Below are 26,329 nucleotides of genomic sequence, written 5' to 3'. Positions count from 1 at the left end.
CTGAACCAATTTCTTTGCTATGATTTGCATTAAAATGGTGCTATGGTATGGGGTATGCACTAGGGGGAGCCATGTAGCACCAAAAGTTGTTAGCGGAATTAGAAAATTAAACAAAATAAAAATTCAGAAACACACATTTTGCTAGCCTGTATGCACATTCATAATCATTGGGTAGACCTTTGAGTGACATAATTATCCATTCAGATAGTTAATGCTGTGCTACACCTAAACCTAACCCTATCTTAAACTACGGTTTGCTCTTGGCACCAGCAAAACGTTCAACTATTCTTATCCATTTGGTCATTTGCCAGCTTTTTAGGAACATTTGCCAGCTGCATCTTCAGGTTCTACCACATCCTAATGATTGCAGATCTCTTGATGGGAAGAACCCTGTGCTTTGTGACATGCCGGATGTAGCCACTACAAGGTGGGTAAATGTGTTGCTCTAAAAGCATGCATGTGGTCAAGGACAATATTAGGAAATTCTGTGGAATTCAACAATGTTCAATTTGGATAAATGGTACCAACATGTTTTACCACATTTTTACACCACCATCAGTCTAAATGTCTAATGCAAGGCAGGTTTGTGAACACAAAATTCTGACGCAATCTTCTGCACATCGAAGCATCAGTTAAGGTTCATTTGACCAGGCAACTCTGCAACTGTACAATTGTGTTGAGTCTTTGGGTTCCACTGTAGCTTTAGACTATTAATAGCTGACAAGACTATTGCTCCATGTGGTCTTCCGCTGTAGTAACCCATTCTCCCCAAGGTTTGAGCCTTGAGGTGCTTTTCTGCTCACCACATCAGTAAAGAGTGCTTGCACTAACATAGCCTTCCTGGCAGCTTGAACTGGTATCCCCATTCACCTCTGACCTCTCGCAGAGGTTTTCAGAACTTCTAGTCACTAGATCTGTTCTGATTGTTTTTTCAGTTTAACCTCTAGGCACTGCTGGTTGTGTGCCAAAAATCCCAGATCAGCAAATTTGTACATATTTAACCGAGCCAATCTGGCCACAGGCGCTGCTGTTTTGGATGTGAACATTATCTGAAGCTCAATCTGAAGATTGATTACTGTTTTCCTTTTAAGGTGGTGTCTTGATTTATTTGTTTTTAGGTATTTCAGTTACTACTAGACTGTGTGGGTGTTCCCATCTCACGCCAAGAGTTTCCAGGATAACCACCACATTCCTTAGCTAATAATATGCAAATAGTATTGCAGGATCCCGTGTGCTTCTGAAAGATTTGAAGATTTATGAACAGTGCATTTTGGAGAATCACGTCCCTTTTCAGTGCATACTTTTGGAACCCCCATAGCCAGTTCTCTACTCTACCGCCATTTGATGGTTGACGTGACGTAACTTAGCGTGACGGGACGAGCTCCTAGGCTCCCCCTGGAGGCGTGATTTCTTAGCTTTGCTGTCATATATGCCTTACTCTTGGGGAAGGTACTTTTTATTTTTTATTATTATTACTATTTAAATACTTAAAAACACATCACGACTAAAGCTCATTTGTGACCGGGGTTCTGATCTGATCAGTCACTCAATTGGTCGGTCGCTCCAATCTGGCAACCCAGCTCTCTGTGTTCTTTCACCCCCCTAAAATATAAGTCCTGTACCCAAACTTGTGCACTACGTCACATCCAGCTTAGCAAACGCACATTATTTATTCCTCCATATTCTTTAAACTATAATACCAGACCCCACGAACACCATCGTTCTTATTTCCACAAAAAACAAAAAACAAAAAAAAAAAACCCATAAACGTGGAAACCGTGTATCCTCCCTCAGCAGGGAGGAAGAAACCCCCCGAGCGTGCGGAAGAACGAGGAGCCCCTGGCAGCCTGGTTGCCAGACCAACTTTAGATCCCCGCGCTAAAGTTGAACAGTTAAAGCCAAATGCCTATCCCGTATAAATGCAAATGTTTCATATAAATATATGGAACTTTAGATTTCTATCGATTTGAGTTGAAAATGAAATGGGACGAAGACGCTAATATGCGAGGTTTTGTGATGATCTGGCAACCCTGATTGAGACGCAGTAGTGTTGTCTGGCGTTCTTGAGCATGCCAAAAAAAAACCCGGACTTGCCCACCAGCAGCAGCAGGAGCATAAATGCAGCCTTATATGCATAACTGTACAGTATATCACGTCCTGAAGGCATTCTGCAGAGCTCTGAACACGGTTCACGAGGAGGATCTAGAAATATCGCGGTGATATAGATATATGTTTTGTTATTTCATTTTTCTTTTTTTTTTGCGGGGATTTTTTTTTCTTTCTTTTCCTGCATTGAAGTGAAACTACGGGGCCTGAGAGGAAAAACTTTCCATCCTGCCCTGGAAACATTATTGAACATGGCACTGACGTGTGGCGCCGTCATTTCTCTCTCTCTCTTTTCGTCTTCACGTCCACATAATCCTATATAACGAGCTTAAAGCCGGGGTAGAGGAGCAGAAATCTAGCAGAAGGGCGCTATATCGATAAATGTGTGTATGAATTTATATTTACACGTAATAATCGATATTTCGTAGCAGATCGATAGAAAAGTTGCTCGACGGCGTGTAAAGGCGCGCGCGCTGCCCCCCCTTCACCCTCACTGTTATTTTTGGTATTTTTTTTTTTTCCCCCTTGTCGCGTGCCAGATGTGCGCGAGCCCCGCGGTTAGCCTCCATGCTAAACCCCCGACTCGGGTTTTTCTTTTCCTCATGAAAACGTAATTTGATTGTTAACGTTGGTTTATTCATTTACGACAAAAAGAAATCCATAATACAACCCACGATATATTGCGGTCTGATATCCGGAGGAGGGAGTTCAGGAAAGGACGCGGCTGCTCGGTAGGGAAACAGGCCCTCCTGCCTCAAACCCCGACACACACACACACACACACACACACACACACATATACACAAAATGGCTCGACCAGCTTCAGTGTTGGTTACGAGTGAGCAGAAATGCCTCGGTGTTCAGCTTGTGCTCGGTTTTGTCACCCGGCTGCCCGGTTTCGAGACCCGCCGTGTCTCCCGGAGACACGATCTGTGACTGAGGTCGGTGTAAAAACCCCTTTTTCAGACTGCGATATTTAACACAACAGTTAGGAGTTTTTTTGCCGAAACGTTTAGACTGAATCTGAAATTATCATTATTATTATTATAGAAAAAAAGAAATATGAGAGAGTACACTTATTTGGCGGTGTTTCGCACGGAAAGTGGAACGTGAAACGCGAAATAGTGACTTTAGGCGGACAGGATTTCTACAACGAACTGGGGTTAGGACACTTTAAGGAAAATCTCTCATTTTATCTCTTTCTCAATATATATATAAATATACATAAAACCAAAAAAGTTTTTTTGCGTATGGATGAAATGCGCTTGAATAAGAAGGCCGCCGGAGCGGGTTTACGGCTCGCGGGATCTTGGCGGATGAAAGGGGCAACGCGAGGGGCTTCAGCGCCTGCCTGATGGGATCCGAGTGCTGACGTCATCCACTCCAGGGCTAATGGACTACTCGAGAGTCTGAGACACACACACACACACATATACACACACACGAGAGAGAGAGAGAGAGAGAGAGAGAGCTTGGAAAGGCGTCTGTTCTGTTTGTGGATGTTTTTCTCTCCGTCCAGCCCCTTTCCATCCCCTAAGCATCCCTTGATTATGTGACGGGCTTGTTGGCGAGCGCTTGTCGTCATGGCATCCCCACGACAGCAGCAGCATCAGCAGCAGCGGGCGTTGAAAAACACAGAGGTTAGCTGCGACGGCGGAGGAGGAGGCGTGAATGTCCGCATTAGCGACGCCCCCTCGCAGAAGCGGGTTTCCGTGGAACGCGAGCCCTCGAGCTGGGGCGAAAGTGTGAGCGAGCAGGGCCCGACGGGGAGCGCCAAGCCGTCCAAGTACAGCATCTCATCCAGCTGCAGCTCGGGCGAATACGGGATTCGGCGGACGGTGATGAGCAGCCTGCGCAGCCAGCGGACGGTCCCGCAGCTCTTTGAGAGGTCGGCAGCGCAGTGCTGGGACCCCAAGTTTGACTCGCCGACGCTGGAGGAGGCGTGTAGGGAACGGTGCTTCCCGCAGACTCAGAGGCGCTTCCGCTATGTGCTGTTCTACCTGGCCGTGGCCGCGCTGCTGTGGGGCGTGTACTTCGGAGTCAACAGTTTTAGATGCAAACCTGCCAGCTTCTTGCTTCCCACGGCAACCTTCCTCATCTTGTGCCTCCTGCTCCTACTGTTCACCTTCTCGCGGCCCTACATCTGGCTCTATAACCAGGCCTCGCTGCTCCTGATCGTCATCACGATTTGCATCACTCTTGCGCCGCAGATGCAGTCTTCCGGTTTTGCTAGTTTCAAATGGCATAAAGAGGACAATCAGACACTGCCGTGTATCTCTCCTGTTGGGACGTTTTCTCTCTGCATGGAAGTGCTACTATTGCTCTATAGCATGCTCCACCTGCGGCTCTATGCCTCTGTGCTTCTGGGGCTTTTGTACTCTGTGCTTTTTGAGACGCTAGGATGGGTACACATCAAGCAGGTGGATGGTCAAGACATGGGGAGTTTGTCTGACGGTGAAGCTCAGGGGTCAAGCCAAGACGTGCCGCTGCTGTGGCTGGTGCCCGGAAAAGTACTTCTCCACCTGTGCGCTCATGCGATTGGCATGCATCTGTTCATCATGTCAGAGGTGCGGTCCAGGAGCACGTTCCTAAAATTGGGACAAGCCATCATGCATGGAAAGGAGCTGGAGGTGGAGAAGGCACTGAAGGAGCGCATGATCCACTCTGTCATGCCGAGCCGGGTGGCCGACGAGCTGTTGAAGCAGGGCGATGAGGAGAGTGAGAGCTCCGGGAAGCGCTACAGCGCTGGGACTTGTTCGGCCTCTGTGTCTGGCGGCGGTGCCTCGACCTCCAGCCCCAAGAACAACAAGCGCAAGAAGACGTCGATCCCGCGTGGCCAGATCATCTTCCGACCCTTCAACATGAAACGCATGGAGCCTGTAAGCATCCTCTTCGCTGACATCGTAGGCTTCACGAAGATGAGCGCAAACAAATCGGCACCCGCCCTGGTGGGTTTGCTAAACGACCTGTTCGGCCGTTTCGACCGGCTGTGCGAGCTGACCCGCTGCGAGAAGATCAGCACGCTCGGTGACTGCTATTACTGCGTTGCAGGGTGCCCCGAGCCACGTGACGACCATGCCTACTGCTGCGTGGAGATGGGACTGGGTATGATCCAGGCCATCGAACAGTTTTGCCAGGAGACGTCCGAAACAGTGGACATGCGTGTGGGCGTACACACGGGAACCGTGCTCTGTGGTATCCTGGGAATGAAGCGTTTTAAGTTTGACGTCTGGTCCAACGACGTTAACCTGGCTAATCTTATGGAGCAGCTTGGTGTTGCTGGAAAGGTCCACCTGTCTGAGTCTACAGCCAGCTTTCTCGATGACCGTTACGAGAGAGAGGACGGCAGAGTAATGGAACGCGCCGGGCAGAGCGTCACCGAGCAACTGAAAGGTAATGTGTGTACTTATAGTTTGCTAAAGCGTGTTGAAGTGAAGTGTTTGTGTTGAATTCAATTGAACATTGCTTTGTTTATCAACTGTTTAACCAGATACAGTAAATGTGCATATCTGGTAAAATGATTTTGGTGATTTTATTTAACATCATATTTGTTTGACAAACAGGTTCTGTGTTGACACAGGTGCACTACATTGACACTACCCAAGGTGCAAAACAATAAATAAAAGCTCCAACTTTAGTATCTGTAGCCCTTCGATCCATCTGGTCATCGCAAACCTAGACGGCGTTGGCAGCTCGCCTCGCATCCGTGCCCTCCATGTTTGCATAGTGTGTTAGGATTAGGCTGAACATATTTGTATGTGATAGCAGCTGATAAGAAGTTAAACTAGTCTCGCTATCACGTGGGAGTTTACATTGCTGAAGTACAGCCCAGTCCAGGGTTAGCTTTAAGGCCACAAGGAGCTAAATTTCACTCTGGCTGAAGCAGGGACGGCGATGAATAGGGTTAATGATGTGTGTAAACAGCTCTATTGTTAGTCGTGATAGCATCGTGCAGTGTGTCAGCTTGTGCTCGCGTTCGCCTTCCTCGGTATCATCAGCCGCTATATAAAGAGCAGAGGACATTTCGTTTCGATTTAAATAGCTTGTGTGTGTTTTTGTGCCTGTTGATAAACTGCTATGTGTCCTTCTTTATTATTTTTTACTTTTTCCTCTTTTACAAAAAAAAACAAACCAGTAACTCGTGTTTTCGAGCCCAGGTTATGTCTCGGGTTTCTGACTCCAGAGTTACATGACATTCCTTGAGTCTTTAAAAAAAAAACAAAAAGAGAGTACTAACATTAGGACAGTTTAGTTTAGTTTAGGTGTGTGTGTGTGTGTGTGCGCGCGCGCGCGGGGCATTAGGCGATCAGTACTTTGCCCGGCTGTTTCCCTTCAGTGATGACTCACCAGTCCATCTCCTAGCATGAGCAGTTGAAGCTGTTCTCTCTCTCTCTCTCTCTCTCTCTCTCTCTCTCTCTCTCTTTTTTTTCTCTTTTAGAACTTTGAGACGCCATTTAAGGGGACTCTTTGGATAATGTCATGAGAATTCCAAACTAATGCAAGCGGGAGTTTTTTTTTTCCTTCACTATTTATACACATAAACATCTCCAAGCCCTGATTTGTTAAATCAATATCGCATATCTCTTCTCGAGTTTAAACGACACTTAGGTTTCTGTTGTCTCTTTGAGATGGCGTTCAGGCATTTTGAAGTCGTCGAATAGAGTACCGCGATTTCGTCCATCTGTTACAAGATAATGTTTCTCTGGGTCAGGAAAAATAAATAAATGCGGCTATAAATTGTTCGATACAGATTTCTAAAACGGATCTTCTAGGACCAAGGTTCCCCGATGACCCTGAACATTTTTAACCCGTTGACCCTACCAAAAAGAAAAAATCAATCCAATATAGGATTTCTCTGTGTAATGTAAGTGACTTAAAAAAGCAAGAGTAATTTTCCTGGCTCTGATTTCCCAGTCTAATGGGAAATGTTGTGTTGTTATTGGAAAATAATCCACGCTGCTCTACGCCCCAAAGCGGCCGAGTTTATAGGCGAGTTCGAGGCATTATTTTGCATGCGTATTTCAGCAAAATAGCTAGCGATTACATGCACAAATTTCAACACACTTTCTTAAATCTTTCCGACATTGTTGTATTTGTCATTAACCATTTAAAAAAAAAAAAAAAAAACCTGGAAGGCAAAGCGGAGATTTTGTTCCCATCAAATGTGAAGTGAGTCAGTCTAGAATTCTACATTTGTGTGTTTTTTTTTTTCTTACCTCACAAAATTTTTGTCCTTTTTTTTTTTTTTTTTTAAACATGTAAACCGTTTGGGCGCCATGACCCAGGTTAAGGTCGCGTTCATGTGATTTGATTTATGTATTCTGTTTTTCTTTCACTTTAAGAAAGCGGCACGCTTTTCACCCTCCGTGGTTTGTGATGTAAACACAAAGTCCCATATTTACTAAAAGGTTCGTGTGTATAAAGCTTGTGCGAAACATGAGAACGTAGACTGCGAACGCAGTGCACTAACGCACACGTCCAGCGTCCTTTCCTGTTTTCTCTTAGATGAAGACTATTTTAAGACTCGTGGAGAACTCGCGATGGCTCCTGGGAGCGCCGAATAAAGAGCTCGTTTACATCTCGTTTCCTCCCCCTGATTTACATGCGACATCAATTATACCCGCAGTGCTCGCAGTTTATCTCATTACACACGCAAAATCAGCACTCGGTAAATCCACGTCCTTTATCGGTCGCTCTGTGAAATTACGGACAGGTTTATGAATCCAGATTAATGAAATGCAAGTGGTCCTTCTGTTCTTTAAAAAGAGTAGTGGTTAAATAGCTGTGCTGGATGTGTAGAGCACTCAGGAACACGCTTTTATGGAAAAATATTCAACAATTTTTTTTTTTGTCTGTTTTAAGGAAAAATTATTTGTTATTAAAAATACACAAAATAAACACTTTTAACAATAAAATGTATGTAACTGCGATAACACTCTTGATTGTTGGAATATTTGCAGCCTCAGAATTTGATGGGAACATTCAGGCACACTCTGTGTGTCTATATATACGTGTGTGTGTTTGGGACACTTCACTTTTCTACAAATGGCCTCCAGCATGCTGCCAACCTGCTTAGTTCACACGACTGGCTCACTCTGGAGGGTGTGAGCGATTGCCACTAAACACTCTCTCTCTCTCTCTCTCTCTCTCTCTCTCTCTCTCTCTCTCTCTCTCTCTCACACACACACACACACACACACACACACACACACACACACACACACACACACACACACACACACACACGCGCAGTGTGGCTACTCATAACTCAGTTGAAAGGTGGATTATGTCACCGTCTGCCTCTTTGCTGTGAGGCTATTTCTGGCGTTTTCCTCCGACACTACTTGACAATCATGTGTATTAAGGGAATGACAACTGTGTGTCTATCAGGAGACCACCTGAAGGAACCTGTAGTGTGTGTCGTTGGGAAGATAAAAAAATAGAATAAAAATGCGCTGGATTTCTGCCTGTGTGCATCATACCAAGCTCTGCGTTTAGGAACTAATCTCATCAGCGTCTGTTTTCCTTCCTGCCCGTTTTGCTGTAACTCGTGCGACTCCGCTCTGCTGCTGCGTTAATGCTCCTTCTGCTCCCGGGTGTGTCTCACCAACACGACTGCATACGCGCACAGGAAGACAACAGCGTTTGGAAGAACTACAATAAAAGCGTTCAAAACAATGCTTAATCAATATAAATACAGATTTCAGGCAAGGGGTAGAAATAAGAGGCTTGCCTCAGGTTTGGTATTTAATTTCAAATAAATTAATGCCTGTCAGTCTCAGTGAAGGAGGTGTGGCCTCTGTATGTCGGGCTCAGTGAAGGAGGTGTGGCCTCTGCCTGTCAGGCTCAGTAAAGGAGGTGTGGCCTCTGCCTGTCGGGCTCAGTGAAGAAGATAAAGCTTCTCCATGCCTGTCAGTCTTGTTGAGGGTGGTGTGGCCTCTCTGCTCGTCAGTTTTAGTGAGGGAGGCAAGACTTCTTTAGTTCTCAGTGAAGAAGGTTTTGGGTCTGTGAATGTGAGGGAGTTGTGGCATTTCTGTTTGTCAATTTAAGTGAGAGAGGTGTAGTGTCTGTGCCTGTCATTCTCGGTGAAGGTGTAGTGTCTGTGCCTTTCATTCTCGGTGAAGGTGTAGTGTCTGTGCCTTTCATTCTCGGTGAAGGTGTAGTGTCTGTGCCTTTCATTCTCGGTGAAGGTGTAGTGTCTGTGCCTGTCATTCTCGGTGAAGGTGTAGTGTCTGTGCCTGTCATTCTCGGTGAAGGTGTAGTGTCTGTGCCTGTCATTCTCGGTGAAGGTGTAGTGTCTGTGCCTGTCATTCTCGGTGAAGGTGTAGTGTCTGTGCCTTTCAGTCTCGGTGAAGGTGTAGTGTCTGTGCCTTTCATTCTCGGTGAAGGTGTAGTGTCTGTGCCTTTCATTCTCGGTGAAGGTGTAGTGTCTGTGCCTGTCATTCTCGGTGAAGGTGTAGTGTCTGTGCCTGTCATTCTCGGTGAAGGTGTAGTGTCTGTGCCTGTCATTCTCGGTGAAGGTGTAGTGTCTGTGCCTGTCATTCTCGGTGAAGGTGTAGTGTCTGTGCCTGTCATTCTCGGTGAAGGTGTAGTGTCTGTGCCTGTCATTCTCGGTGAAGGTGTAGTGTCTGTGCCTGTCAGTCTCGGTGAAGGTGTAGTGTCTGTGCCTGTCAGTCTCGGTGAAGGTGTAGTGTCTGTGCCTGTCAGTCTCGGTGAAGGTGTAGTGTCTGTGCCTTTTACTGTCGGTGAAGTAGGTGTGGCCTTTTTTCTGTTATTCTTAGTGGAAAAAGGCATAGCGGTTCTTTTTGTTATTTTTTTAATTCAACACTGGTACTACACTGTAGATTTTAACCACACACATACACACACACACGCATACCGACTTCTGTTAAATACCCAATAAGTTAATTTAGAATCAGGTAAGAGCAATGAAAATAATTAAAAATGAAATGAAAGCTTCTTTTACATTGGCAGTGAAGGCAACCAGTTGGCATTTTTACTGCCATGTGTGTGTTTTCTGCCCAAGGACACACACATACACACACACATACACACACACATGCTGTTTCTCCATCTCAGAGTAATAATCACCCTGGAGTGTTTCTGCAGATAAGGAGCTACCCTTCCCTTCACACACACACACACACACACTTGCACACACACACACACACACACACACACTTTCACACGCGCAAAAGACAGACACATTTGAAATTTGCATCTTCTTGCAAAATAGACGTGACCCGTCCTGACTGAAATGATGCCCTAGAGCAGCGTGAAGGTTGAGGACTGAAAATAAAAAGCAGAAAATATCTTCTATCCTTGGCCTGCACACCACAGGTTTATGTAATAAATTATATTCAGATCAGATAGTACTATTTACTACTTCAAGCTTGTACACTGCTAAAATTAGTCTACATCATCGTGGTGTACGGTGTAACGTGAAGGAGCTCTGCAGAGGTCAGCGCAGCCAAAAACACCACGTTACAAGTCTGTGTGTTAAAGTTTAACAGGCGAGAATTTACTGAAAAGAAAGGATGTTGCGATGCGGAGGGGTTTGGGGGGAGGTGGAATTTCCTTTGCAGAATCTACTATAACGATCGTATTTCTCTCTTGCTAACTTTCTAAAATGATTCGTAGTGTTCGGGAGAATTATGCAACAGCTGCAAAAATTGTTTTATTTTCTGTGCTGATAATCATGAATGATATGGAGAGCAAGAACTTGTTTACATGCTTGGGAATCCTCCTGATGGGGTGTGTGTGTGTGTGTGTGTGTGTGTGTGTGAGAGATTGGAGGGCAGGTTGGAGTTTCATACAAATTAGGTTCATGAATATAATACATGAATACACTGCGGTGACTGTGTTGTCCTGTAAAAGTGTGTGTGTGTGTGTGTGTGTGTGTGTGTGTGTGTGTGTGTGTGTGTGTGGATGTTTGCACACACCATGCTGCTATTTTAGTCCTTCTTGTCATAACTAATAACTAACGGAGCCAGGGCAGGGCTAAATTAAGCACCGTAAAGGTGTGTGTGATGTGGTGTGTAAATACCGAAGTCCACCGGGTGTGGAACATGAACGCTGATAAACTCCCCCACACCTACACACGCTGAAGGATCCTCTATGCATGCCGCCCTCTAGTGCATCGTTACCCACGCAAACATACACACACTTGTCTAATGTAATAAAACTTATCACACACTGGGTTCAACAGTCCACTGACTTTTTTTTTTTTTTTGTAATAACTGAGTGTGTTGATTAATTTTCCCTCACAGTAGTGCAGACCGCTCTATTGACGCTTTAGTTTTTAGGATATCTCTGCCTAAAGCTACTTTATAGCAGGGGTCCTTTATGCTCCTTACACCCATTCCGTGTGTGAAAAGTGTTTGGGGTTGAAATTAACATTGGTGAGTGCTGATTTACAGGGCCTAAGCGAGCGCACCATGACGACACGTTATTTAACAGTTTTCTTTTTTCAAAATGGCGCCATCTTTTGTTTTGTATCAGCAATAAAGTTCACTACTTTTTTTCCCCTCATGTTCAGCGTCGATTAGTTTTGGGTTTTGTTCAGTCGAGCAGCATGTCCTTTACAGGATGAAGAAGTGACTGGTCTAACGGCCATATTAGTGACCTTTGAAATGTCTATTGTAACACTGCGTTTTTTAGCTAATGAGTAAAGGATTTCGGTATGCTTCCACCGCATCATCATAACGCCGGCCGTCAGGGCCTTATAGGGTAAATCATTTGATATGAAGACATTTTTGACGACGACTGACGCAAAATAAAGTTTTCGCGGCTTAGGATCTCATGAGGCGATTACAGGGCCGTTTTATATAAGGCTAAAAGTTTTTCTTTTTTTAAACTGTAGCCATGATCAGCTTTTACTCTGGTATAAATTAAATGTGCTGTCTAGGGGCAGTTAATTGCTTTATAACAAATCAGTCATAACTTGTTACCTTTGATTGCTTTATTAGTATTTTTGACGTTTCTTTTTTCCATCCATCAGTAAGACTGTAAAGTCTTTATAATACAGACCTCACCAACCGTGTCCATTTTATCACACAAACTGTACACACCATTCTGTGGGTCAGGGGTGAGGTAACCAAACATGCTTAATGCTGTGAATTGCTTTGGTTGTGCATGTGGAGTGTGTGTGTGTGTGTGTGTGTGTGTGTGTGTGTGTGTGTGTGTGTGTGTATAAGACTTTTACCATTTACCAATAATGAGTATTAAAACTCGTGAGACTAAAAATTCATATAGAAGTCCGATTACAATTGAGTTCAATTAAATGTTGAACTGGAAGGGGTTCATAAATAGTGCACACTTTGTATTGTTTGTGTGTGTGTGTGTGTGTGTGTGTGTGTGTGTGTGTGTGTGTGTGTGTGTGTGTGTGTGTGTGCATTTATCTGCAAGTAAGTGCTCAGGTATGTGGCCCCTCTATTCAGGTACAAGTTTTCAGGGACGACTTTGACGTCCTTGGACACTGTACAAACGCTGGCCACGTTGCTTTCAGTGCGCACACACACAGTGACCTTCGGTCTGATGGCTTACCTGCAGGAGGATTATCACATATGTTGCTAAATGACAAAGTAGCACTAAGGCTGAGTTGTCTTTCCTGTTTTTTTTTCTCTCTCACTCTCCTATGTGGGTGTTTGTTAGTGTCTGCAGACAAGGAAATCCTTTTTTGCTCAGCACTCGTCTTTGTAATGACACACGATGCTAATTCTCGAATCTGATCGGTCACAGCTGCATTATTTTCTTTTTCCTTTTCATGTTCTTTAAAGGCAGCGCAGCTACAAGTCTCCGGTTTATAGCAATGCTCTCGTATATTAACCTTTTCCGCTTTCACACCTTTGAGTGTTTATATTTCGTATGCGGGTTTGTTATCCGGGGTTGCAGCCATGTTGTCGTGGTGTTATTGTTCCCACAATGCACTGTAAATCCAGCGTGCTGCAGTGACGATGGCATGATGGCGAGAAAGGGAGTGTTGGGTGTAGAGAGAGAGAGAGAGAGAGAGGAAGAGAGGGGACAGATGTTGTTCAGCTTATAAAGCAGCAGGGGAGAATGGGGTGGACGAGAGGACGAAGGAAGGAGGAGAGAACGAAAGCGCAAAGCCCAGGGACGATCCTCCGGCTCATCATCGTGCCCTAATATGGAGGTGTCAGGAAAAGCCAGGAAGAGCGAGCAGCACAGGAAGTAAGGAAGCCAGGGGGAGAAAGAAAGAAAGAGAGAGAGAGAGAGAGAGAGAGAGAGAGAGAGAGAGAGAAAGAAGAAATGAAACGAGAGAGGAAGTTCATAAGGACAAAAAATCAGGCATGAGTGCTGAGTGTTTGATTAGCATCTTGTTAGATTAGTGCCTTATCTGGTTCTAGTCGTTCTTTTCTACTTTTCCTTTCTCTCTCTCTCTCTCTCTCTCTCTCTCTCTCACACGCACACGCACGCACACACACTTTTTACAGCCTTTTCCTTTTTATTTATTCATATTTAAGTTCTGTCACTCTCTCATACACACACTGTCAAACTCCTGTAAGTTTAATTTATTCTTTCCACTAGACCCCATTTCTTATAGTGTCTCATTTTCTTTATCTTTCTCTGTTTTCCTCTCATGCACAATAAGACCGTCATACTCTTTCCCTTCCTTTTTTTAGTTACAGTTTCATACATTTGCATCGAATCCCCTTCTCTGTCTGTCTGTCTGTCTCCCTTTCCCATACACTCACATTATGACCTCCCCCTTTACTGAGTTGGCAGACTGAATGGAAACAATGTGATTAGTTGGGAGAATAGCAGAGCTGAAAGATAGACAGTATCCCTTTTGGTGTGTACTGACACACGCGCACATGTAATCGACACGTCGTGTCGCATTTCCAGGAATTAAACTTTTCCTTTTCCAGTAAAGTGAAAAGCTGCGACATGCCAAACACAAGACAACGCTAGCCCGGGTCAGGGGGTCATGTGACAGGAAATGGTGCATGCTCAGCAAAGTGGGGCTAGATGTGAGAGTAAACTGGAATTTCTTTTATAGAGAGTATTGAGAATTTACATTTTAGTTGCTCTTCAGTTAAATTCAGGAAGATTTGTAAGTATGTGTGAGAGTGCCATGGCAACGCTGAGCAATGGATGGGCATGATGTTATGAGCAGATACACACATGCCACTCACTCATTTACAGAACCAGACTGAAGAAATCATACGCACACCAGTCCAGTGGCGTGGGGGACTTTGTTTTTGTGTGTATTTGTTCCTTCGTTATAGCATGTGGATTGATTATCTACTATTAGGATAGTGTGTGTAGTGTGTGATGGTGCAGCTGTGCATAAAGAATGAAGTATCGTGTCGCTTTTACTCTTGCCATGGATAGAGCAGTGTGTGTGTGTGTGTGTGTGTGTGTGTGTGTGTGTGTGTGTGTGTGTGTGTGTGTGTGTGGAGAAATGTGTTCTTATAATGTTACCATCATTTTCATGAAGTCACATTATTCCGTGATCACACACGTGCTCATGTAAGAATTATGTATGTATGTGTGTGTGTGTGTGTGTGTGTGTGTGTGTGTGCGCGCACGCAGGCTTAAAGACGTATCTAATCTCTGGGAGGAAGATGGGCTCGCAGTGCGGCTGTTCTCAGAACAGCCTGGGACGAGACTCCAGTGAAACGCCAAGGCCTTCCCCACACACACACACTTCTGAGCTCACACACTCTGCTGTGGTTGACCACATTAAGGTAGAGCTTTCTCTCTTACATGTCTTACATACACACATGCACAAGTTGCGCGCGCACACACGCGCACACACACACACACACACACACAGCCATAAGGGTGTGGGCCACATATATGCATAGCGATTTACAGACTGTCTGTTGCGCTCTCTCTCTCTCTCTCTCTCTCTCTCTCTCTGCAGTCTCCATGTGTGTCCTGTACTGTAGTAGTGGAGGCCGCTGGTAATTTGCTGGCTGATGAGATGACACAAAATGGCGGCCAGGATGAACACAAAGCCAACAGCAGCAAGGTGAACACCTCAACATCAAGTAATAAACACAAATCTGTGAGCCCTCAGACGTGCGTTAGCAAAGCATCGCAAAATCTCCCTAGGTTTTGTGCAGGAGACCAAATTGAGTAGTTTACCTCTCGACTCTCCTAGTTCGAGTCGTTCGTTCTCTTATCACGTGACTCCCATAGACGCTACGCAGTGCATTACACAGGAAACGGTATTGAGTAGTTCATCTCATGACTCTGGTCCGAGTCGTTTAATCTTTTAACATGTGACTCCCATAATCGATACACCATGCAATACATCAGTTTTTTTTTTGTCAGAATATTATTATTGTTACAATAACGATGGACGACAGACCATAAGATATGAAAGGTGAGCTACTCATTCTGTAAATCATACTTTCACTATTGGAACTATAGTCAAAAGTTTGTGTAGACATGTTTGGGGGATCTGCTTATTGAAAATGTAACATTTTATTTTACTTCTGATCAAAACAAACAAAGTGAATTAAATGATCCAATCTTCCCAACAAAGTCTAGTGATTTTGATTAGTCAACAAGTCTGCATAAACCAATAGTAGGACAATCTTAAAAAAAAAAAAAACACACCCAACTCGAGCACTTGTGTAAGCCGACCCTGAACCCAGAGTATGTGTAAATATTGACCAATCTTTTGATGAGTGTGTTCGGCTGTTGCTCTTTTGATAATGCTGCCGTGCGGCTCATCGTTAGAACGATCTGCGTTACAGGAACTGAAGGAAACGCACAATGCTAAATTTCCATTTATATTTCATTTTTTTTCCCCTCAACGTTCTTGACATTTACAAAGCAATTTAATGAGAGCGTATGTAGGGTGCTTCCGATCCCTCGGACAATCGGATCGAGTGCTTTGTCATAAGCAGGAAATGAGCTTGTGCCCTTATTAACAGGTTCGCTAGCTGCTGTGGGGTTGTTCATCCAAACGCAATGGCGAGAAGATAATTGTAGCTAAGAGCGAAGACTATACGTATTTTAAAACAAGCTAATACACACATCGACAGATGGCAGCTAGCGATTTAGTGTGAAGGCTTTCGCACAACATTGAAGTGAACCAATTTAATGGAAGTGTTCATACTGTAGTGGCATTTACCCGCACACACATCTAAACTGGTTGCCACGGTAACAGTGCTGGCACATGTACAATATGGTGTGGATTGGGCCAAATCCACTGTGCCTGCAGGCTGATAAAGGTAGGATATGTCCTAAACACACACCCTTTTTAAGTAGTGCACTATACAGTCAACAAGATGTGGGTTTGGACCCTTTTATTTTTTTAATTTTTATTTTTTTTGCCAGTGCCTGATATAAAAGTCAGTGTCTCGCTCTCTTTATCTTTCTCAGGAGATATCAGTCACACTTCAGTTTGTAGGGCAGCTAAAAAGGATGCTACAGCATTGATTGTAATTTATATTATAATGTACATTCAACCAAAAAACTTTATTTCAAGAAAAATAATCAATTGGCGAAAAAAACACCTAAATGTGATCTTCGTTTTTTCTTAGTTCCCAAAAGCTGTGAACGGGCTCCTCAGTCCGCTGTGTGAGGAAGCCGTTCGAGCCAGCCAGGCCTCCCTGTGCGAGATGCTGCAGAAGGACAGGAGTCTGGGGACGGGGTCAACAGGGGGAGGTGGAACCGGGACTGGAGGAGGCGGAGCCATGGACCACTCTGCTTTAATTCCGCTCCGCAGCAAAGGCTTTCGAGAGAAGAGTGACGTGCACTTTGTTGAAGTCATTAAGGAGGACAGGTGAGAACGCAGACGAGATGCAGAGAGTAAGATTGAGATTGTGTTTGATATTAAATTTCTAATTTGAATTAAATTTCAGAATTGTTTCTGTTTATTTCTTTTTTTGGTGTCCTCACTTCTTCTCTCAGCTTGATGAAAGATTATTTCTTTAAGCCACCAATCAACAAACTGAGCCTGAACTTCCTAGTGAAATCTCTGGAGTCTGCCTTTCGTAAAAATTACCAGCAGGAGGTACACACACACACACAAACACATAGATTTGGGTTTTTTTTGTCTGCCATGTTGTACAAAATAGTTAAACAACATGATGCACCAATGCTTTGATGCTGCAGGTATGTTCTGGTTCATAAACAGTATCATTGAACTACCGTCCCAAACCACTTCTTCCACACTCATTCACAATATAGTCTACCTAAAAGAAACAACACATGTCACAACCCAGATGTGTGTTTTAGTCAAACACACATCGTCTTTCCATCACTGGTTTAAATTGGATGTGTGTCAAATCACCTGTTCGCTATATATCCTAAGTTATACACTATCATAAGTCAAAAGGGCTGTATCCCAAATCACACATGATAGTGAGATATTTGTGATGGTGAATATGTGACCTATAGATAAGTCTAAATTGGACTTGTCCCAAATAAGGTCATTACCCAAATGTCTTATTTTCTGCACCCAGGTATTTGAATGCTGACAGTGGTGAGAAGGTTTTTTATAACCTATAGAGTAAAGAAAGGATTATTTAGAACCCATACACAGTGTAATGATGTTAGTAAGATGGTTGTAGGAAATATGGTGTGGTTTGGGCCAAATCCATTGTGCCTGCAGACTGAGGAAGGTCAGATATGTCCTAAACCACACACCCTATTTTAAATAGTGCACTATATAGTGAATTGTATTTATTTTTGGACAATCATAGAACTCTCTTTATCTTTCCCAGGTGACAAGCCACGCTCCCGTGCAGACGTTTGCTAGTCCCGTGTTTAGTTCTCTGCTGGACGTGCTGCTGTCGTGCGCTGTCTTCCTCGCCCTCACGCTCGCCTGCTTCCTCTACCCGATGGTTACCATGGAGATGCCTCCTGCCACCACGTTCGGCCTGGCGGTGACCGCCGCTGTACTTGAGCTTGTGTCTCTCATCCTGTCTATTCGGTGAGTGAAAAAGCAGAAGGAGAAGATAAAACTGCTGCGTATATCTTTCGGTTATCACGGGGGACATTTTTAATAGATTTGGAAGGAACAATTAAATGAAATTTTGTCACATACACATTCGTACAGAGAACAACATTTAGTCAAATGCTTTTTATGACTGTCTAACGTGTAAATAGAATATAAAAATAAATGGCGCAACTATAAAGTATAAAATATAAGTATAAAAATGATACTGTAAAATAAATATACAAAAATAAGACAAAGGGATTGGTATGGATATGACGGATATTGACAATCTAATTAGCCTCTTTCTAATGTCTTTGTATTTTCTAAAAAATAACTTACATTTTTATATCAATCTTGTTTGGGTTACTTGTTAAGGCTTTACTTCGGCACATTGTTGAACATAGTAGCATGTAGTTTTGCTATGTTGAGAAAAACGGTAAATACTGTAAAAACTGTAAAATAGCTATAGACTCAGAACAGGCCTCGTTAACCAGGTAGCATGCTAAACTCACCATCTGCTAAAGATCTGCATCGAGTCGTTGCTGACATGCTGAGAATGGCACAACATGTACAGCCTAAATATGCATGGGGTTACTGTAGAAGAGGAATTTGTACTGTCATTAGTTTAAACAGTTGGCTACAATATCCAGAGTGACTAACAATTGAGCCAGTTGAGGGTTAAGGGTCTTGCTCAACACCCCAGCAGCTTGGTGGTGCTGGGATCTAACATGTGACCTTCTGATTCTAAAGTCCAATGCCTTAACCACCTCTCATTGACCAATAGTTCTCCATTAGAGAACTATTAGTATAACGAATGGATATTCTGTGTCACTCAGATGAGGTCAGGTTTCCTTCTGAGTGTGTTTCCTCTTAAAGTTTCTTAACTGAGTTTTTCTCTCACCACTGGCTCTCTCATTAGGGATACAATTATAGGGACAAATTTATGCATTTTACTATTTATATAAAAAAAATTATTTATTTCCGTGAAGCTGCTTTGGGACAGTTTTTGAAGAAGAAAAAAAAAAAAGAGTGTAGGTATACATATAAGTAAGAATGACAGAAGTCATAATTCATATTAAATTGGTGTTCATTTCTCTCTCCTTCAGGGAGAGAGTCTATACCTGTGGGACAGAAAGTTCCATTTTATTCAATTAGTCTGGCAGTCACCAAGGCCACACCCCTGAAATTGAAAGACCTAGAGAGAGAAACACAGTGCCAAGGGAAAATACCATTGAACTGTACCCATACCGAGATTTTTTACACCCCTAATTAACCCTCATTTCTATCTATCACCCCTCATGCACCAAACACCAGTATGACCTTCTACCTGGACAACGTGTTCAGCTGCACTCAGTCCCTCCTGAAGTTGGTGTCTGGGTGGGTGCCCCGTCATGTGGTAGGCGCTGTGCTTGTGTCCCTTCCTGCCATTTCGGTTTTCTCCCACCTGGCATGCAGCCTCCACATGCCTATTCAGGTAAGAGAAACAGTAAGCATGGAAGGTTTTCAAAAGGAGTGTGTTTGTAGTTTAGTTTGTATGTAGAATCTTTTCCTTTTTCAAGATTAACATTTTTTTTTACACTGAATTCTGATTATTTCAATTTTGATTGGTCAGAAGGTGTTGATTAAATATCTAACATTAGAGATGTTTATTTAATATTGATGTTTTTCTAGTAACAGGGAATTACAAGGTTAAGTCTGCCAGACTGTTGACATAAAGTGTGTATTTGTTGATGCAGTGATGTTTCTTTCTTTTTTTTTATTTTTATTGAATGTTCATATAAAATTTCAAAGGTTTCAAAAGTCAGGTATTGTGGCTACTTTTAGGATTAAACAGTACTGCAGAATAGTTTTTGATGACACAAAAATAATGTGCATGTGGCAAATTAACAGAAAAACCTTCAACTGAGCTGTGTGCAGTTTTGCATTTGTACATATCATTAAGTTTTTACATTTCTTGTTGTGGTAGGTAACTATGTTCATGTGCAGTGCCATTATCATTGCCATCATCCAGTACTGCAATTTCTGCCAGCTGAGTTTCTGGATGCGCTCGGTTCTGGCCACCGCCACAGGAGTGTCTCTGCTGGCTGTACTCTACAGTGCCCCCACCAGGCCAAGGTTAGTTATAAAGATTATAAACCAACACCCTGGTTAACATCACACTGTCTCTGTACTTTCGAGTGCAGTATGTTAGATTAGTTTGTTAAATACAGGTATTTACAATTCTTGTGAAATAAATGAACTGATGATGTAGAGCTTAGCAGTATGCTCCGGTTACTGATAGTCATTTTTGTCTTCCTGCACCAGCATGAGTTTTCCAGTAACTGGGTAAGTGTATTTTAGGACCATAATGCACTGCATATTGTTTTTTAGAACCATTTGAATGTTGACCCAGATCCTGCATTCATACCTATATGCCTGTACGTTATATTCATAACTGAGATTCTGCTGCTGTGTCTATTTATGCCACTGTTACAGGAACTCGAGTAACACCAGTCTTGATACAAGTTGGACAGGTCAGTTAAATCCCACAGCTCTAGAGAGGCTGGTTCCCGAGGCGATCTTGTCGTTCTTCCTGCTGCTGCTTCTCGTGTGGTTCCTGAATCGTGAGTTCGAGGTCAGCTACCGCCTGCACTACCACGGCAACGTCGAAGCCGACAGGCACCGCATCAAGATCCAGACGATGCGCGACCAGGCCGACTGGCTGCTGCGCAACATCATCCCCATCCACGTGGCCGAGCAGCTGAAAGTGACTCAGAGCTACTCCAAGGACCACGACAACGTCGGCGTGATCTTCGCCAGCATCGTAAACTTCAGCGAGTTCTACGAGGAGAGCTTCGAGGGCGGTAAAGAGTGCTACCGCGTGCTGAACGAACTCATCGGCGACTTCGACGAGATGCTGCGTAAGCAGGCGTTCTCGAGCGTGGAGAAAATCAAGACCATCGGCGCCACCTACATGGCGGCATCGGGGCTAAACGGACGGCAGTGCCGCGATCAGACGCATCCCCACGCTCATCTGCGTGCCCTTTTCGAATTTGCGCTGGAGATGATGCGGGTAGTGGACGACTTTAACAAGAACATGCTCGGCTTCCAGTTCAAGCTGCGCATCGGCTTCAATCACGGACCGCTGACCGCCGGCGTCATCGGCACCACCAAGCTGCTTTACGATATCTGGGGTGACACTGTGAACATCGCCAGCAGGATGGACAGCACGGGGGTCGAATGCCGCATTCAGGTGAGTGAGGAGAGCCACGGCGTGCTTAGCGCGATGGACTACACCTTCGATTACCGCGGCACTGTTAACGTCAAAGGGAAGGGACAGATGAGGACATATCTGTACCCCAAACTTAATGAGAGCGGGTCCAAACAATTCTCTGAGCCTCTGAGCAAGGAGGAGAATACAAACAAACTACCCAGCACGGCGCTCGCCGTAGCAACCAATTCGACACCCGCATCATCGTCTGCAACCAATCACAGTTGTTCCTCTGCTTCCCCGAGCGTCTGTCGAAACAACTGCGGGTTGCCACAGAGACCTAGCGTAGGCCCGGCTAATTTGTCAGAAGCGTGGCACAAAGACACTTTCAGAGACCCTTTGCTCAAAGGCGAGTCTTCGGAGAATTCCGCTCCCGCGCCAACTTTTGGTGGCACGCAGCCATCTTTGATAGCACAGATTAGCGCGCCTCTAGCCAGACCAGAGACACCTTTACGAGCTGAGGAGGAGGAGGAAGAGGAAGAGGCGAACGAACGCTCGAGGCTCCGAGTGGGAGAGAGGCTTTAATCTGCTCCTGACGCTGCTGATCTTCACTGTCTTGTCTGCCTCCCTTGGGCATGAGGGTATAAATTTCACTGAGGTTCACCTCCTGAGGTGCCTTAATAATCGCTATTTGATGTAGGAGACCAATCTGTTTGGTTTCCTGCTTAAACAACTTTATAATATTAAACAATGTTATAGGGGTTGGGGGGGGATTTGGGGGTTGTGGTTTCTGTGTGGATCACAGTCTGGCACAAAAATGAAAGACAGGACAAACGTGGGGTTTCTTTTTACGTTTCTGGGGTTCTCATTATTTCAGTGGCGTGCTCTTTGAGGTTGTTAAAGTGCCTTCGGTAAATATGAATTTGTGCACACATCTAAACAGATAACTACACGAACAAATTGGAGGTGACGAAACAATGCTAGCATGCCATTTAAAAACAAAACAAACAAAAAAAATGAGACTGACAACGGACAATTCTGTGGTTTTTCGATTTCTTTTCCTAATACAGTTTTGTTAATATATTGCAGTTATTTTTGCTGTACTCATTTCTTAATTTCAGAATATCGACATGTGACCTTAGGGACGGGGTAAAAATAGTGCCAGTGGCTGAGTAAGCAGTAAGAAGTGTTGAATCATAGATCAGGGGAATGTAATTTTTTCATTAGGGTATTAGATCATGGCTCTTGGGCAATCGGTTCTTTCACAAAAGTTTTTTTTTTAATTATGTTTGTTTGCTAGGAGCAACTCTAAGTACAGCTACTCAACCATGTTTTTTGCTAAATGCACACCAAAAGTTTGAGGTGTTGCTGTCAACCCGAGGGAAAATTTGCTAGAAAGGGATACAAGTAACGCACAATGCAACCAAATACCTGAAATGCAGCCGAACACTTTCCAAATGGCATGTGCTGATATCAAACAAAATTTTTTTTTTTTTTTTTTTACCTTTATCGTAGTTTGCAATAATATTACCATGTTGTTGTTTTTTTGCTTATTTCACTACAGATCATTTTCTTTACCTCAGTTCAGCCTACTATTTTCAAATCCCAATCACAGGATATAAATTGTTCAAGCAGTTAAAAATTTCCTTTCGGCAAGGCTTTGCTGATCAGTCAGTGTCTCAAACTCCCACGAAGAAACTGCAAATCTTAAACACAACATTACGATGCTTAAATACAGAGGGGTGATGATAATCGTTCACGTTTTCTAAGAAAGTTAAGAAAGCCAATGCGGATGCGTTTGTCCGTCTTTGTGTAAAGTCGCGTGTAAATATGACGCTGAATCGAACAAATGTGCTCCGTTTAGCCACGCCCACAATCCTCCTTTTTTTTTTAGACAAAAAGCTCCTAAACGCGACATGCGCCGAATCTTCCGGGAAAACAGCTCGGCCACTTCTTTTACAAGGCGGCATTACTTTCGACTTAATTGAATGGCTAGTCTTATGTTTCACAAATGTTTTTATTCGAATCTTAGGTGTAACCTAAAAGAATAATGTGAAGTCCGTGATAAAATGTATGCTCTATAATTATAAATTAATTGGGGATATTTGATACCTTTTGTTAACTGAGACACAATATGGACTAAAGTTTGTGGACACCTGAGCATTGATTGGTATGTGCTGTTTTGAACATCCCGTTCCACATTTACTGTTATAAGAACCTCCATTCTTCTGGGATGATGTTCTACTAGATTTTGTGGAGATTTGTCAGAGTGAAGGGAAAATGTCATGCTACCTCCTTTGATCTTGTGTTAAAAGTTTGGGCGAAGAACCAAATCGGGGAAGATGGAAAGAGAAAAAGTCGGGTGACTTTTGGCCACGCCGTGTATCAGGCCCTCGTTGAATTATTTGGCGCATAAAAATTTGCATAAAGGGAGTATTGTCATATTTTTCCAACTTAGCTCCATTGCAGTGAATTCTCCTCGCTTTGGTGGAGTTTCTAGTCACCTTACACTGTGCAGCGTTGTGCAGCAATCCAGTAAAACCTCGACTTTGTGACATTTTCGCCCAACAGCACAAAATCTCGTTTTAACAAGAATAAAATAATCATAAGGGATTTTTTTTTTTTTCTTTTCAACAGAGAAGCATTTAGCCAAGTTATTACTGTGAAGGAATGATTTATATTTGTGTTCTAAGAGGATTTTTTCTATTAACTGTTTGGTTGAATCTGTTCGGAGGCGTTCTCTGAAACATTTCAGAAGATGGAATGAGAAGAAAAAGAAAAAAAACACTTTGATATTTATGTCGGACATGGGACGGTGTCCTGTTTGAGTGGGATTGATTTCTCAGATCGTGCCAGTAGTGTTTAGTGTCAGTCTCTTTCTTTCTTTCATTGGAGCCTTTCTGCTGTATCTGTGCATTTCCAGTCGTGCCATTTGTTATAAAAAATGGTTGAACTTCTATTCTTTTTCTAGTGCCTTTTTGTTTTTCTTTTTTCCCTTTATTCACTCCTTCCCGTGTGAGAGGAAGTGATGCTGCGTGGTTGAATTGTGCAAAATGCGTTCTGACTGCATTCTCTATGAGCCTTTTTCTCTTTGCACAGCCTCTTCTGCTCCACCTCCTGCCACCCCTTTTCAGCTCAGTCCAGAAGGGTTCTTTTTTATTTAAATTTTTTTATATAATGGCATTACCTTTCAGTCATGTAGCAGATCAAGAGCTGAGGAAGTCACTTGTCTGCATTGTTACGTTGTTCTTACGAGCGAGGAAGAATCTAATCCGAGCCTGAGAATTTGAAGGTTAAAGGACTTGCTCAAGGGCTAAATGTGCCACCGCTTTGCGCCATCCCCATCACAAATCTGCTGGTCTGGAAACAAGGAACGTTGCAGTTCCGTTGCCATGACGACCTGCGCGGCCCGTTCACTAACCGTCGATTTAAAAATGTGATCTCCTTTTCTGTTCTAACACTAGAGACTCCTTCAAAAGATTGTCTCCTTACAGAAAACATCTTCACACGACTTTATTATTAGACGAACAGCGCCATTTTCAAATTCTGCAAACAGCGGATCTCATAAAGCTTCACACATTCCTCGCTTCAGCAGCAGATCCGTGGTGGTGGAAATGGCGTCGCTAAACCGTAGCTCTCTGGCAGTCCTGGGATTCGAACCCGCAAACTTCTGGTTACAAGCGCGGCATGATGACGAAACTCATTACATTTGCTGCTTAATTGAAGCAGAAGGTCCTGAGACTTTCCCTATCTTTACTTCTCCGGAAGAAAAAAAAACAAAAACAATCCAGTGCCTTTTTTTTTTTTTTTCCTCTTAGCACTTTCTCATCAATAGAAAAAAGAAATCGTGTCCTGTATCGCAAGACCTTTTTTATTGTGCGTTTCAAATCCTTCATGGAAATAAATATATATATTAAAAAATTAAAGAATCAACACTGTGTATCTTGATATGATAATAACTTGGGATAAATGAGGGATTTTTCTTTTTATTGTTCATTATTGTATGGTGCACTGCTTTTTGACCACACTAAAGTCTGAGTCACTCCAGATATGTATGATCACACCATCAGCTAAAAGATTTATAAAAGAGAAAAAAAAAGGGGGGGGGGGCACTCATGCCTAGCTGTTTTTTGTTTTGTTTTGTTTTGTTTTTGGACTTTGGATTTCACTCCAGTTCACTTGAACCCATGAGCACTTGTTGCAGCTTTGATGCCCTGTAGAGCCTAAAGGGAAGAATTTCTCGGTTGCGTTTCAATAATGTTTTTATCACTCACTTTCATTCGTTTCATTTCATTTAGTCTGACAGACTAAGGAACTACCATCAGGACACCTTTTGCAAGCGTCTCATAAGCACACATTGATTTCGAGGATCGTAAAGACTCTGTAGTGGTGGTTATGTCATTGGCGTTGCGCTCATCTTGTAATTATGACATTTCAAGCAATAGAAGTCTGTCTTTCTTGCCCTTTTTATTTGGGACATGGCGTAGTGTAACATTGTGATGAGAGGAGAAGAATTTAGAATACTAGCTTGCAAACCAACTAAGTGGATATTGTAATAAAATTAAATCACTCACATCTACATGTTTAAACGGGACGAGTCTTTTGATGGTTTTAAAGACCTGGGGCATAAATTATTATTATTCAAATATTGTGAATTTCACTTAATCCTGAGAGGAGAAATCTGTTAAAGTTGTGCCTTTATGTAATAAGCTGATGAGTTATTTGAAGATGAATACATGTGTAAAAGAAAATATGGATTAGGTTTGGGTGTGCTACCAAAGGTGGAAAAAAAAAAAACAATGAAAAATGTGCCATCAATTATTTTATTTTTTTTTCTTTTGTAAAAATGAGTATTATATATTTGCCATATGGGAGGATGTTTTTATGTAAACCAAAGAGATCTGACAAATTTATTTTGCCTTAGATGTTTTTTTTGTGTGTGCGTGTATAGTATGTCACGTTTGAATATGAATTTATGATTTTTTTTGTGCACGTTATACATTTAATCCATACATGAGCATAATCTGTATACATTTGCACAATTCACTTTGTATGTACATATCCTAATGTATTATTATTTTTTTTTTCTTTTTTTAATTTTCATGTTTGAA

General features: G+C 43.1%; 1 protein-coding gene across 2 annotated transcripts; it reads left to right on the top strand.

Moving 5' to 3' along the window:
• Positions 1–2,046: 2,046 nt before the first annotated feature.
• Positions 2,047–26,131, top strand: adcy9 (adenylate cyclase 9). Of its 2 annotated transcripts, XM_046840186.1 has the most exons (10): positions 2,047–5,499; positions 14,662–14,816; positions 14,996–15,103; positions 16,629–16,870; positions 16,999–17,101; positions 17,814–18,022; positions 19,343–19,502; positions 19,995–20,143; positions 20,333–20,353; positions 20,504–26,131. In XM_046840186.1, exons 1-10 carry the CDS (start codon positions 3,690–3,692, stop codon positions 21,801–21,803), a joined length of 4,257 nt encoding a protein of 1,418 aa, XP_046696142.1. In that variant the 5' UTR covers positions 2,047–3,689; the 3' UTR covers positions 21,804–26,131. The 2 variants fall into 2 exon arrangements, with proteins under 2 accessions (XP_046696142.1, XP_046696143.1); XM_046840187.1 differs by lacking the exon at positions 20,333–20,353.
• Positions 26,132–26,329: the final 198 nt, after the last annotated feature.

The sequence above is a fragment of the Silurus meridionalis genome, chromosome 26 (assembly GCF_014805685.1).
Source record: "Silurus meridionalis isolate SWU-2019-XX chromosome 26, ASM1480568v1, whole genome shotgun sequence".
Taxonomy (NCBI): domain Eukaryota; kingdom Metazoa; phylum Chordata; class Actinopteri; order Siluriformes; family Siluridae; genus Silurus; species Silurus meridionalis.
This window is presented reverse-complemented; position numbering and strand designations above follow the sequence as displayed.